Source organism: Nerophis ophidion, linkage group LG04 (assembly GCF_033978795.1).
Source record: "Nerophis ophidion isolate RoL-2023_Sa linkage group LG04, RoL_Noph_v1.0, whole genome shotgun sequence".
Lineage (NCBI taxonomy): Eukaryota > Metazoa > Chordata > Actinopteri > Syngnathiformes > Syngnathidae > Nerophis > Nerophis ophidion.
In genome coordinates, this window is record NC_084614.1 from 48,248,077 (window position 1) to 48,264,328 (window position 16,252).

At 39.8% G+C, this 16,252-nt stretch overlaps 1 protein-coding gene across 1 annotated transcript in view; it reads right to left on the reverse strand.

Annotated features, from left to right (window-relative positions):
- Nucleotides 1-3,664: 3,664 nt before the first annotated feature.
- Nucleotides 3,665-16,252, reverse strand: part of med13a (mediator complex subunit 13a) — a 207,813-nt gene continuing 195,225 nt past the window's right edge. The window contains exons 26-30 of the mRNA XM_061898202.1: nt 10,689-10,877; nt 10,377-10,519; nt 9,528-9,692; nt 6,069-6,169; nt 3,665-4,575 (exon numbers count right to left, since the gene is read on the reverse strand). Coding sequence (XP_061754186.1) covers nt 4,443-4,575; nt 6,069-6,169; nt 9,528-9,692; nt 10,377-10,519; nt 10,689-10,877 — 731 coding nt within the window. The 3' untranslated portion in view covers nt 3,665-4,442. The remainder of the gene's footprint in view (nt 4,576-6,068; nt 6,170-9,527; nt 9,693-10,376; nt 10,520-10,688; nt 10,878-16,252) is intronic.

A 16,252-nucleotide genomic window follows, 5' to 3' on the forward strand; every position in this document is an offset into this window, starting at 1 on the left:
GACAGCGATTGTTTAGTTTTGTGTAGCTGAGATAGGCGCCAGCGCCCCCCGCCACCCCGAAAGGGAATACGCGGTAGAAATGGATGGATGGATGGATGTTTAGTTTTGTCCATCCATCCATCCATTTTCTACCGCTTATTCCCTTTCGGGGTCGCGGGGGGCGCTGGCGCCTATCTCAGCTACAATCGGGCGGAAGGCAGGGTACACCCTGGACAAGTCGCCACCTCATCGCAGGGCCAACACAGATAGACAGACAACATTCACACTCACATTCACACACTAGGGCCAATTTAGTTTAGTTTTGTGACCTGGCCATTACATAGAGGATGATACATGGCTATGATATCACGAACGATACTGGATTATTACATTGTGTATGATACCTGACTCCGATAGGTTAAAAAAACACTGAAGTATTTTATCCATCCATCCATCCATTTCCTACCGCTTATTCCCTTTTGGGGGCGCTGGTGCCTATCTCAGCTACAATCGGGTGGAAGGTGTGTACACCCTGGACAAGTCGCCACCTCATCACAGGGCCAACACAGATAGACAGACAACATTCACACTCACATTCACACACTAGGGCCAATTTAGTGGTGCCATTCAACCTATCCCCAGGTGCATGTGTTTGGAAGTGGGAGGAAGCCGGGGTACCCGGAGGGAACCCACGCAGTCACGGGGAGGACATGCAAAATCCACACAGAAAGATCCCGAGCCTGGGATTGAACCCTGACTACTCAAGACCTTCATATTGTGAGGCAGACGCACTAACCCCTCTTCCACCGTGAAGCCCTGAAATATTGTACACTTGCTTCACGGTGGGAGAGGGGTTAGTGCGTCTGCCTCACAATATGAAGGTCCTGCAGTCCTGGGTTCAATTCCAGGCTCAGGATCTTTCTGTGTAGAGTTTGCATGTTCTGCGTGGGTTCCCTCCGGGTACTCCGCGACCCCAAAGGGAATAAGGAGTAGAAAATGGATGGATGGATGGATACAACACTTCAGTGTTTTTTAACCTTTTTGAAGCCAAGCCGTTGAGAAAATGCGGAGGCACACCACCAGCAAAAAAACATTAAACATGTAAACTCAGTAGTTACAGTATAAAGTTGTTCTCGCAATTGTTGGATATGACTTCAAACCATAACCAACCATGCATCAATATAGCTCTTGTCTCAAAGTAAGTGTCAAGACCTGTCACATCACGCCGTGACTTTTTTGGAGTTTTTTTTTGTGTGTTTTTCTCGTGTAGTGTCTTGCGTTACTATTTTGGTGGATTTTACTGTTTTGTTGGTATTTTCCTGTAGCAGTTTCATGTCTTTCTTTGAGCACTATTCGCCACACCTGCTTTGTTTTAGCATTCAGGACTATTTCAGTTGTGCGGACGCTTTCATTGTCTGTGGGGACATTGCTGATTGTCATGTCATGTACAGATGTACAGTACTTTGTGGACGCCATCTCTGCTCCACAGTAAGTCTTTGCTGTCGTCCAGCATTCTGCTTTTATTTAGGTCAGTTTTAGTTTCACTTTCCATAGCCATCCCTAAGCTTCACTGCCTTTTTTAGGGGCACTCGCTTTTTGTTTATGTTTGGTTTAAGCATTAGATACTACGTTTACAAAGCAATGAACTACCGGCTGCCACCTACTGATATAGAAGAATATTACACGGTTACTCTGCCAAACTCTAGACAACACCGACACTCAACAACGGCACTTTATTTGCAGATTATATTTTCTGGTTTGCATAAAATATTTTTAACCCAAATAGGTGAAATTACATAATCTCCCACGGCACACTAGAATGCTGCGGCACAGCGGTTGAAAAACACTGCATTACATGGGATTGATTGCCATCCATATTCGAACCGGTACGGTACAAAACCTGGAACCTGGAGTTTGCCCCCCCCCAGCCCTTCAGTTTAGTCTATTACATCATTTACGATACCTGACTATTACATGGTGTCCGACACTTGTTTTTTACATCAAGAATAATTCTTGACTATTATATTATGTACAGTACTTGTCTAATTTATAGTGTAGGATACCAGGCTATTACATTGTGTAAAACAATTACATCATTTACGATACCTGATCATTACATGGTATACAATATTTTTACATTATAAATGATACTTGACTATTATTTTATGTACAATACTTGTTGAGTCTATTAAATAGTTTAAGATACCTGATAATTACATTGAGTATGATACTTGTTGAAACTTTTATAGTTTACCATTACATTGTGCACGGCAGGGTTCTCAAACTCAATTTACCTGGGGGCCACTGGATGCAGAAACTGGGTGAGGCTGGGCCGCAAGAAAATAATTCTTAAAAAAAAATCTAACATGCACTCTTTAATGAATTCACCTTCTTTGAATGGCTTTCCCGCCCTAGCAACATACTTGTCGACTCTCGCGATTTTTCCGGGAAACACCCGAATTTGAGTGCCCCTCCCGTCAATCTACCGGAGCAATCATTCTCCCAGTTTCCACCCGGACAGCAATAGTAATGGCGTGTCGTGATGGCACTGTCTTTAGCGTTCTCTACGAACTACTGTCTCGTCCGCTTTTTCACCATACAAACAGTGTGCAGACCAAGTCACATTTTGTATGAGGCTTCTGCAGACCTACGGAAGCGTCTGCAAGACATTGTTGATCAACAAACATACAGGTCACACTGAGGGTGGCCGTATAAACAACTTTATCACTGTTACAAATATGCGCCACACTGTGAACCCACACCAAACAAGAATGACAAATACATTTTGGGAGAACATCCAAAACACAACATAAACACAACAGAACAAATACCCAGAATCAAACTCTTCCGGGCTACAATAGGGGGCGGGGTTGGATATTGTAGCCCGGAAGAGTTAGAACTGCATGGGATTCTGGGTATTTGTTCTGTTGTGTTTATGTTGTGTTACGATGCGGATGTTCTGCCAAAATGTGTTTGTCATTCTTGTTTGGTGTGGCTTCACAGTGTGGCACATATTTGTAACAGTGTTAAAGTTGTTTATACGGCCACCCTCAGTGTGACCTGTATGGCTGTTGATCAACTATATCTTGCAGTAGCTGACTGTGTCTATCTGTACTAACGACAACATGTGGCTGGGCTGGCACGCTACAGGTTGAAGAGGACGCTTAAGTCAGTGCCTCCAGGGTGTCCTCTTAATATTGTTGTTAAGGTGAAATTCGAGAGAATGATTATACCTGGAGGGGCACTGACAATGGGAGCCCCCTGGAAAAATTGAGGGTACAAAAGTATAACGCTGTAAAGCGCCATTCATGTAAAACCCGCGGGCCGCGCCAACATTAAATTTTCACATCAAGGTGCGGGCCGCAAAATAACGTCTCCGCGTGTTTGAGACCCCTGGTGTACGGTACTTGTACTTTACATGGTGTGCAATACTTGACTATTACATCATGTACGATACTTGACTTTTACATTGTGTACAATATTTATTTATAAAATAAATATGTTGACGGCCAGTCTCCAAATAAATTTACTAACTAAAAAAAAGTTTGACTGTTTTCTTGACATTATATAAAATAATGTTCAATGTAAATCTTTCTTTGACATTAAATAGAAATTTCAACAATCCAGTTATGTCTTTCTCACCTCCCCAAAACATCAAACACAATAAACACAAGAAGCACGTTAATAAGTTGACACATTTTTATTCCTAAAACAGAAGCCACTCTACCAACTGTTGGCATTTATATATAATATTTCTTTAGATTGCAGTTTGGTTTTTGTGTGTAAATGTGTGGTATAAAATATTATATACAGTACAACAAAGTATGTCTTCATTAGAACACAGTGAAGTTCAATGCTGTACATTTCCTGTGAAGCTACAGCTTTACTGTATGTCATAGTTCTTCTGTACATTGTGACAATACAAATAATCTTCCTCCATTACAAAAAAATAATACTCTAAAGCAACCTTCTGTCATGTGTAGGTGTCATTCGTTCTGTTATTAAGTACGATGAACAAAGCAAAAAGTTGATATAAACCTCTTTCAATATATATGTAAATATATATAACATATTGAAAAATAATACAATTCAAACCTTACAATAAATAATATGCACACATTTTGTTTGGATATTCTTTCATCCAAAGCAATAAAAAGGAAGTTTTGGTTGCACAACCAAAAAATCCATTGCTCGTAAAATGTCCCTTTAACCTGAACTCTTTCCACAACAAAGATATTGTGAAAAATCCTCACACTGGCCTCTGAGTTTAAAACCAACATACTATGGTTATTGTTATTGTCACGTTCATGTACTCACGTGAAGGTTTACCTCGTCTGGTACAGCAAGTACTGTAAGTTCAGAAGAGAACTTACTTTAAACAGCGCATCAATACTCATATCTTGGAATAAACTCCAACATGAATAACTTCCAGTCTGATGATGAAAATGATTCCAATGTGTGAGCTACAACAAATTCATGATGAAGTTGTAGATCTGGTTGAGCACCACAAAGTGAACAGGCAGACATGAGCGTCGGTCCTGCGTGGCAGGGTCACATGTCAGCCAGGAGAGGGCGTTGTATTGTTCCAACACAAATCTGTCAACAACACAAACTAATTATTTGATTTTCATGACAACACTGTGGAACACATTCATATATTAATTTATTCATTCACTTTTTGCCAGTAATCCATCCTAACGGTTCGACTAAAATAAAATATGTATGAAAAACAAAGCCATTTCTAATGTAAATATAACTAGATGAGGCAATTCCTGAAAGAATTGCGTGTGAATGCTCCAATGCTGAAGTTGAACTGAAATCCTGGAATTTTTTTTTAGAATTGTTGAAGTAGAGCACACAATTCCTGAACAGGGTGAGTATTTTAAAGTTGGAAGGGTTTGAATTGTATAAAAAAAATGGGGGAGTTGTGGAACTTTAAAGAATGTTCAATTCATTTCAACGGGACTTTGGGAATTTCGGGAAAAGTGGAATTTTTTTTGAAAATGGTAAAATGGTCTGAATGAGTTGAAATGGCTGTTGTTGGAATTTTTCAAATCGGTCGAGAAATTTTAAAGAAGTGCCATGTTGAATTGAGAATTGGTATTACGGAAATTCCTAGAATTTCGGGAAAACTGGGAATTTTTCCAGTTTAAAAAACACTTTTTTTGTCCTAATTAAGAGGAATGTTTAAAAAATGGATTGATGGATGGAGTTTTGATGGTGGAACGGTTGAAGTGGGTTGAAAAATGTGGGAGGAGTAGTCACCAGAAAAAGGTCTTTGGAAAAGCAGGAATTCTGGAAAATCCAATAACTTTTTGGAACTTGGAAACAGTTTGAATTTACAGGATGGTGGAATGTGTTGAAGGTGGAATGGTTTGAATAGGTTGAAAAATGTGGAAATGGTGGAAGTTTGAAAAATGGCCAATTAATTTTGAATGGGAAAAATGTTCCGGAAAACCTGGAATTCTGAGAAATCTGGAAATTTTTGGAATTTGTCAAAGGAAGGCCCACTGAACAGTTTGAAGTTGGAAAGTTTTGAATCGGATTAAAAAATGTGGAAGGGAGAGCGCGCCAAAATCTGGAGAAGAAGAAGTTGAATAATAAATACATTAATTTTGGTGAAGAAAACCATGTGTGAATGCTTTGGAGCATTCACACAATTAATGCGTTCCAGAATCAGACAACAAAAGATATCGAAACAAAAAAAATCTATAGATAAAAATGCATGAATAAAACAATGTGAACTATATATCAATGATGAATTGAATGTATGACATCACTCTGGAATGTAGAGGGAGGAGGTGTATCAAAGTGCTGACACTCACAACTTTGTTTTGCCCTATGGTGGATATTTTGTAGTTGTATAACTTAAAAATACTGAATCCTCAACACATAAATCTTTGTGTGGATATTACATTCATGGAACAATACGCAGTTAAACTAGTTTGTTACATTAATTTAACAGAGACAGTATACGTAAACTGAATCCTATAAAAAGTGTAACGTTGAAAATGAAAGTACCAAAGTATTCTCGAAAGACGTTAATACACAGAATAATTGTGCTTGTTTTTAATAAGCTGTTGGCTTACCTGAGCACTTCTGAGGTCTGATTGGAATCGAGAGGATGAGAATGTTTGCTGTGCAGGAACTCGTCTGACTGCACTGAAGACACATGCAGGTGCAAAGAGGCCTAACAGAGCAAAAAATACAACTAATCATATTCATGAATAATAATACAGGTTTGTTTATGAACTAAAAATGTTTCTCACAAAAGTCAGAAGCACCGAAGAAGTGACAAAAATATAAATGTTCATGAAAGTTCAGGAAAAATGTTTAATAAACATACACTCAACATCCTCTTCGATGAGTATGTGACATATTACAATATCAATGTATAGCAATAAACATAGTTCTCAATTTAAGTATTAAAAGAGCTTATTTAGTTGTAATCACACTTTGAATATGAGCTTTTTTGAGTTTTTTTAAGGGTTGTCACAATACAACTTTTTCCCTTCTGATACAATAAGGACTATTGGCTAATACGATATTGATCTGATATCTGCGCATCTAATACCTACACCCGCTACTGCAGTCAGACGTGCTTGAGCGATAGCCTTGGAGCAACAGAGAGAACTTTATCTAGATACAACTTTTTCACTTCCGACATAATACAGATATCAGCCTTGAGTGTTGACCTGTACTGATAATCATCTAATGCGATATCAGCACGGATTGTACATCATTTTATCATTTTATATTGTGGAATGTTAGAAAAGGTTACATCAAATGAAATTAGTCAACCAGAAAACAATAATCAAGAACAATAGGTTAGGAAAAAATTGAGACTTGTTTATGTTAGAATTATTTCAGGTTACACAAGTCCTTCTGAGGCTAACATTTGTGTTGTGTACATTTATTTAATGTACAATATTTTTGAAAAAAATAACAAATAAAAAACTAATCAAAGGCTATTCCTTTCGCTGTTGATGTTTGAGGTAACATATTGTGTCATTTCTGGTTTTCAGATTTGTACTCTCAGAGCAGTATTGGTATTATTTATCTTTTGAGACAAACTAAATACTTGTCCATACTATTTGCCGTACAGTAACATGGTTCCAGCTACAATTCTGTTAAAGTACACTAAGCACTTACTCTACTGTTCTTTTGATAAATTACATTAAATCTAGTTTAGTAGCTAGCATGGCTTCTTGTCTGCAGCTCTCTCTGGCTCAGGTTGAGGTGTCGCATGTTCAGCTTTTCGTTTGTCCTGCATAGATACTTGTAAGAAATGTACCGTATTTGCCACAATGAAGGTGGGGATTAAAAACTTATAGCAGCAGCTTTGTACTTTGTATGGACATACTTTAGCCTTTGTGAGGAGGCTACATTGTATTGATAATCCTTTGTTGCAGATGTTATGATCACATGGTCGCTGCATACTGTAGTCTGGAATGATCTGCCATTATTACAAATAACAATCGTACATAAAAGGAACGTCCTCCGTGGCTGGCTGGTGTTTGTTATGTTTGCTATCTGTGCATCCAGTAACACTGCAGGCCTGCTTAGCTTAGTTTATATTTAAGTTTCTAAAGGTTTTTGATCAGCGTACAAGTTGTGGATGTACAAATTTAATGTGAGGATTTTCTTCTCTACTTTTCTGAAGGGCTTTGTGAAACAAGGGCTGTAACACAGCACTTATTATGAAAAAATTCCACAGTGTACTATACACACTTTTGCTCTGTTTAAGTTGAAGTGGTACAATTATTAGTGTTTGCTTTTTGTATTAATGTTTGGACTGAGATGAACAGAACAGAAAAACAGCAATAAACTTTTTTTTTTTCAAAGAGAAAAAAAAAATTAAATCAAATCAAATCAAGCTAAAATAGAAATAACAATACTTATACATAGAAGAGAAAAAACAAACATCCACCCCCAAAAGGAACACACAAAAAACAAAACAAAAAAAAACAAAAAAAAAACAAAAACTGAACCTTGCTTAGACTGTCACTTATACAGTAATGACATAAAACAAATAAACTGTACGTAGACCTTCAGTATGTAAACCAACCAGAATACTGTTAAAAAAATAAAAATCACTGTTGTACCTTTGTTGATGGTTGGTCAAAAAAGGTCAGAAAACACCTCGACTCCTGATAAAACTTCCTTTCAGAACCCCTCATCACAAGTCGTATTTTCTCTAGTTTGAGATGAAATAAAACGTCTTTTACCCAGTGTGAAACTGTGGGTGGGGCAGCTTCCTTCCATTTCAAGAGGATCAAGCGGCGCGCTAATAAGGTTGAAAAGGCAATGAGCCTTCGACCACCGACAGGTAATCCTGACCCATCCCCAGTGACCCCAAAAAGCTAGAAGTGGTACAATTATTAATGACATTAAGCTCATAAAGTTTAATGATACAGACACGTTTGTAACTGAATACTTTCTAATACGTTTATGCCTTAGAGACTTTACATATGTGAGTAATATGCAACTTCATTTATTTGATAATTGTTATATCGATCAAATGTGCTGCAATATTGTTCAATGAAGGACACTTATTAACTATATATAGCTTGTGTGCTATTGTGTGCTTAGCTGGTGTGTAGCTGCTAGCTCCAAGCTCCCAAAATGCAACACGGAACGACACAGGAGGTCCGTCATACCGACAGCCATCAGACTCTATAATGCATATGTTCCTTCTTGACTGCACTTAAATGTAGACTATATGTATAATATATTTATATTATTCACATGTGAATAATGCTGTTTAGCATTTATTGTGTATTGTGAGCGAACTGTGGTGCTGAATTTCCCCCAGGGATCAATAAAGTACTTTGTATTCTATTCTGTTCTATTCTATTCTATTCTATTCAAGTAGCCTATAGCCAACCATGTTTGCCTTTTGTACAGTAGATGACTTGACTAAAATACAAGAAAAGACCAAACTTGTGTGCTTATTGGAGGGCATTTTAATGTTAACTGCCTGTCCAGCTTAGCTCAATAAACATGCTGCACGGCTGCTTGTATCCGAAATTATATCACACATTTTACATGCAAGCACATATACAGGTGAAACTCAAAACATTTGAATATCGTGCAAAAGTTTGTTTATTCCATCAATTAGATTTACAAGGTAAAAATAATATATGACATAGGCTCATACCATGCAACTCAAGATAGTTGTGAATTATGGTTAAGAGCTGATGAATTCCTTGAATTGAAAAATCGCAGAAAATGTTGAGATTTCAAAGATTGTAAGCCATCATGATCATCAAAATTATAACCAATATCCCACTTTGTATTCTGAGTTTAAATAATATATTAGTTTCACATTTGAAGTTGAATTACAGACATGAATGAACTTTTATTTTAATTTCTAGAGTTTTATACTTGTTTTTTAATGATATCAGACCAATATCCAACATCAGTATCAGATCAGACACCATAAACATAATGTATTCTAACTGTTTCAATTCTAATTGAAAATGTTGTTTTATGAACAGTTTTATTGGCGCATGCATTAAAAGCTGTATCAGGCGTGTTTTTGGTACCTTGAGGAAGAGTGGACACTGGTTCTGAGCCTGTGGACACGCCGACCAGAACCAGTCAGGTAGTGGTCCAGCTTTGGCCGTGGACACAAAATAGCCGAGAGCCAGGGGTTGCTGCAGGAGATTTGCCACCTCCTCACGAGACTCCAAACGGTCTGCACCCTGACCCTGCACATCATAGAATTATATCTTAAATTAAAACACGGCCCAAAATATATTTCTATTTCAAATCAAAACCTGGCACAAAATATAACTATATTTCAAATATTTCTACAAACAAGTGTCGTTAAAATTTAATTGTAAAAATGTAAATCCTTTTCATTTTGTCCAATCAAAGGACTGAAAATCAACTACTTGATGACATCATAACACCTCAAACATATACATTAATTGTATATAAATAATATTCAAAAGCAATATATTATATTTGAAATCAACATATTGATTTATTACTGGTGCATGTTTGTTATTATACCTTATAAAAGAAAGTGTGTTATTACGCCTTATATTAGTGTGTGTTATACGGTTCAGTATAGTGAATGTTATATACAATAGAACAAGTGTCTAAAACTGCACAATACCTTCATTCTTCTGCTGTTAAATAAACGTTTAAAAGCAGATCATGTCGCTCCGTTTTTATGACGCAAAACAAAAGAGCTTTGTTTTACTTGTGAACACAAATACTAAAACCAAAAGCCTCGTTTTTAAGGATAAACACTGAAGTTTGGATAAAAGGCCAAGTAAAATTGTAATTTTTTTTCAAACTTCTTATTTGTGACATGACCTTAATGGGAAAGACAGGAAGAAAAGCAAGTTATTGAGCTAGAAGACTACAGCTGAAAATGCTCTTACTTTGCTGCCGTCACCTCCATGGTGGTAATGAGAGCCAGGAGAATGAACTGGTGAAGTGTTGGGAGAGATGTTGATGATGTCGGAGTCAACTAACTCATTCTCTGGGTCAAGCAGGTCAAAGATACCCATCCCGTCAGAACCGTCTGTGTGGAAGACAAAAGTCTTTTTAAATATGAATAAAGTAGTACAGTACATGTAATATATGGAAACGATGACGCACAGGTAGTAACTGCAAACAGGCAGTTTTACAAATCTAACAAAGTCATTTCAAAAGTCCTTGTTGAGAAGTAAACTCATAGAAGACGTTCTGACCTGTGGTACCATTGAGGATGTCGATGTTGGTGTCGATGTTGGTGTAGTTGGAGCTGGCCACTTGCACGAAGGCAGAGGTAGGGAAAACAAGGATGTGCGTACAGGAAGTGTCCTGTGGCGTGTTCAGTTGGGGTGTTTGCATGTTAAAAGTGGTACTGCGACCAAACACCGACCCAGTTGACACCGAGTCTGATGGCATAGGGATAGAGCAAGAGAGAGGGCGACAGAGACAGAAAGCGAGAAAGCAATAGAGAAAGAAGAAAAAGAGACATTCACAGATGCAACTTAAGTAAAATAAAACATTATCAGTGCAATTCAACACGTTAGTAACTTGGTAATATTATGAATATTATCTTTGAAAAACACTTGTTGTAGTACCCCCTCCAGTGGGCTCACCACTCATTGGAGGGAGCATAGAGGTCGGGTGCTATGTGAGCTGGGCGGCAGTCGAAGGCAGGGTGGAGAAGTTCCGGTTAGATATAGTTGGACTCACTTCGACGCACAGCAAGGGCTCTGGAACCAGTTCTCTCAACAGGGGCTGGACTCTCATCCACTCTGGAGTTGCATGCAGTAAGAGACGACAAGCTGGGGTACCAATTCTTGTTGCTCCCTGGCTCAAACCCTGTACGTTGGCGTTTAACTCAGTAGACGAGAGGGTAACTTCCCTCCGCCTGTGGGTGGACAAGTGGGCGGATCATGACTGTTTTTTGTGCTCATGCACCAAACAGCAGCTCAGAGTACCCGCCCTTTTTGGATTCCCTCGAGGAAATACTGGAGATTGCTCCTTTAGGTGATTCCCTCGTTCTGCTGTGTGACTTCAACGCTCATGTTGACAATGACAGTGAAATATGAACCCGAGTGGTGTTATTGGACTTTTGTGCTCATCACAAACTGTCCATAACAAACACCATGTTCAAACGTAAGGGTGTCCATAAGTGCACTTGGCACCAGGACACCCTCGGCCGCAAATCTATGATTGACTTTGTAGTTGTGTCATCGGATTTGTGGTCTGTTTTGGACACTAGGATAAAGATAGGGGCGGAGCTTTTCACCGGATCACCACCTAGTGTTGAGTTGGCTCCGATGGTGGGGGAGGATGGTGGACAGACCTGGCAGGCCCAAACACATTGTAAGGGTCTGCTGGGAACGTCTAGCAGAGTCTCTTGTCTGAGAAAGTTTCAATTCCCACTTTTGGAAGAACTTTGAACATGTCACTAGGGAGGCGCTGGATATTGGACCATGTTCCGTAACTCTATTGTCGAGGCGGCCAATTGGAGCAGTGGCCGCAAGGTGGTTGGTGCCTGTCATGGTGGTAATCCCAGAACGCACTGGTGTGGTGAGGAATGCCGCTGAAGAAAGAGTCCTTCCAGGTCCTTTTGGCTAACGGACAGGCCAAGCGGCGTGCGGCTTCAGCGGTCGCGGAGGCAAAAACTTGGACATGGGAGGAGTTCGGGGAAGCCATGGAAAAAGGCTCCCAGATGGCTTCGAAACGATTCTGGACCTCCATCTACCGCCTTAGGAAGGGAAGCGGCGCACTGTCAACACCATGTATGGCGACGATGGTGTGCTGCAAACCTCGACTGCGGATGGTTGTACAAACCCCGTTTCCATATGAATTGGGAAATTGTGTTAAATGTAAATATAAACGGAATACAATGATTTGCAAATCATTTTCAACCCATATTCAGTTGAATATGCTACAAAGACAACATATTTGATGTTCAAACTGATACACATCTTTTTTTTGTGCGGTATAGCTCGGTTGGTAGAGTGGCCGTGCCAGCAACTTGAGGGTTGTAGGTTCGATTCCCGCTTCCGCCATCCTAGTCACTGCCGTTGTGTCCTTGGGCAAGACACTTTACCCACGTGCTCCAGTGCCACCCACACTGGTTTAAATGTAACTTAGATACTGGGTTTCACTATGTAAAGCGCTTTGAGTCACTAGAGAAAAGCGCTATATAAATATAATTCACTTCACTTCACTAACTTTAGAATTTGATGCCAGCAACACGTGACAAAGAAGTTGGGAAAGTTGGCAATAAATACTGATTAAGATGAGAAATTCTCATCAAACACTTATTTGGAACATCCCACAGGTGTGCAGGCTAATTGGGAACAGGTGGGTGTCATGATTGGGTATAAAAGCAGCTTCCATGAAGTGCTAAGTAATTCACTAACAAGGATGGGGCGAGCTGTTGTATTTTACGCTTCATAATGCGCCACACATTTTCGATGGGAGACGGGTCTGGACTGCAGGCGTACCAGGAAAGTACCCGCACTCTTTTACTACGAAACCACGCTGTTATAACACGTAACTTGGCATTGTCTTGCTGAAATAAGCAGGGGCGTCCATGATAACGTTGCTTGGATGACAACATATGTTGCTCCAAAACCTGTATGGATCTTTCAGCATTAATAGTGCCTGCACAGATGTGTAAGTTACCCATGCCTTTGGCACTAATGCACCCCCATACCATCACAGATGCTGGCTTTTGAACTATGCACCTATAACAATCTGAATGGTTATTTTCCTCTTTGTTCTGGAGGACACCACATCCTCTGTTTCCAAATATAGTTTGAAATGTGGACTTGTCAGACCACAGAACACCTTTCCACTTTGCATCAGTCCATCTTAGGTGAGCTCGGGCCCAGCGAAGCCAGCGGCGTTCCTTGGTGTTGTTGATAAATGGGTTTGGCTTTGCATAGTAGAGTTTTAACTTGCACTTACAGATGTAACGACCAACTGTAGTTACTGACAGCGGTTTTATGATGTTTTCCTGAACCCATGTGGTGATATCCTTTACACACTGATGTCGGTTTTTGATGCAGTACCGCCTGAGGGATCCAAAGTCCGTAATATCATCGCTTACGCGCAGTGATTTCTCCAGATTCTCTGAACTTTTTGATTATTTTACGGACCGTAGATGGTAAAATCCGTAAATTCCTTGCAATAGCTCGTTGAGAAATGTTGTTCTAAAACTGTTCGATAATTTGCTTACAAAGTGGTGACCCTCACCCCATCCTTGTTTGTGAATTACTTAGCCTATCATGGAAGCTACTTTTTACCCAATCAAGGCACCCAACTGTTCCCAATTAGCCTGCACACCTGTGGGATGTTCCATATAAGTGTTTGATGAGCATTCCTCAACTTTATCAGTATTTATTGCCACCTTTCCCAACTTCTTTGTCACGTGTTGCTGGCATCAAATTCTAAAGTTAATGATTATTTGAAAAAAAAAGGTTTATCAGTTTAAACATCAAATATGTTGTCTTTGTAGAATATTCAACTGAATATGGATTAAAAATGATTTGCAAATCATTGTATTCCGTTTATATTTACATTTAACACAATTTCCCAACTCATATGGAAACGGGGTATGTAGATCGGTGGAGGGTAAACTTCGAAGACCTCCTCAATCCCATTTACACATCTTCCTATGAGGAAGCAGTGCCTGATGAATCTGTGGTGGGCTCTCCTATTTCTGGAGCTGAGGTTGTCGAGGTTTTTGTAGTTCTCGCCCAGGAAAGAGTTTGAGTGCCATCTCCAGGTTGGGGACGAGATCTTGACCCAAGTAGAGGCGTTCAAGTGCTTCGGAGTCTTGTTCACGAGTGAGGGTTGAGTGGATCATGGGATTGACAAGTGGATCGATGCGGCATTCAGTAATGCGGACGCTGTATTGATCCATTGTGGTAAAGAAGGAGCTCATCCGCAAGGCAAAGCTCTCAATTTACTAGTCGATTTACGTATGCGTTCCCATCCTCACGTATGGTCATAAGCTTTGGGTTATGATCGAAAGGACAAGATCACGGGTATACACGGCCAAAATGAGTTTACTCCGTGGGGTGGCGGGGTTCTCCCTTCGAGATAGGGTGAGAAGGTCTGTGATCCGGGCGGAGCGCAAAGTAAAACCGTTGCTCCTCTACATCAGAGGACCCAGATGAGGTGGTTTGGGCATCTGGTCAGGATGCCACACAGACACATCCCTGGGGAGGTGTTTAGACTACATCCAACCTGTAGGATGCCACGGGAAAGACCCAGGACACTTAGGCTTCTGCCCTCGCGACCCAACCTCTGATAAGCTGAAGAAGATGGATGAATGGATGTACAAAATATTTTATGATTTAATGAGGTGGCAAATTGTGCATGGTGTACTCCGCCTTCCGCTCGGATGCAGCTGGGATAGGCTCCAGCACCACCGTGATCCCGAGAGGGACAAGTGGTAGAAAATGGATGGATAAAATTTTCAGATTTAATTCATTTTTACATAAACAAGGATTAATTTTTTCAATGATTTTATTTTCATGAATTTATTTGATCCGTCAAACTCAGCCATCAAAGTCAGTGGTCGGGTTCTAACACAAACACATTGTTGTCCTGTAACGCCATAACTTTGCTATACCGAATACAATTTATTATTGTTATTATTGTTATTTGAGAATAGTAGTCTTGATGCTATAGTACTGTTCCATATCGAACCTGACATTTTTGGGCAAAGTCCTTGAAAAAGTTGTATACCAACAGTTTAGTGATTTTCTACTGTTTTAACAATGTGCTTGATACTTTCCAATCAGGCTTTAGGCCCCAACCACAGCACTGAAACAGCTCTGACCGAGTTGACAAATGATATCCGCCTGAACACAAACACTGTAAAAGTATTTGTTTTGCAGGACTTAAGCGCTGCCTTTGAAACAATTGACTATACTATCTTAATACAGAAGTTAGAAAACTGGGTGGGAATATCCGGTTCTGCTCTTAACTGGTTCAAGTCCTATCTTGATCACAGGACATACTTTGTTGAAAGTGGTAAGTGTGTCTGTGGGCAAATGGCTATGACCTGTGGGGTTCCTCAGGGCTCAATTATGGGACCCTTATTGTTCAACTTGTACAAGCTCTCAATAGGCCAACTCGTACGCAGCTTCAATGTGTCCTACCACAACTATGCAGATGACACCCGGATCTATGTGTCAGCCTGTTATTTCATTTTATTGCTGCCTTGAACAAACCTACAGATGCAAAACAATTTTCTTCAATTAAACTCAGACAAAACATAAATCATTGTCTTTGGCCCACAGAAGCAAAGAGAAACTATTACTAGTCACCTTCAGACTCTCGCTGAAACTTAATAATCAGGTTAGAAATCGAGGTGTTATAATACACTCAGACTTGAACTTCAACAGCCACATTTAGTCATTAACATCAGCAGCTTTTTACAACCTGAAAAACAATGAGAGAAATACTGTATGAATCAGACAAAGAAAGACTAACCCATGCCTTTGTCTCCAGCAGGTTAGACAACCATAATAATCTTCTCATATGGCTCTCTAAACAAGCTGTAAAGAAGCTGCAGTACATTCAGCACCACCATCCAGGTCGAGAACCAGGAAATTTGACCATATTAGACCAGTGCTCAAGTCACTGCACTGGCTTCCTGTTGCTCAGAATATATATTTAAAACGGCTCTGCTTGTGTACAAGTATTTTCATTGTCTTGTGCCCAAATACATCTCTGACATGTTAGAACCATGTCAACCATCTCAGGTTCTTAGAACCTCAGGAAGTGGTGT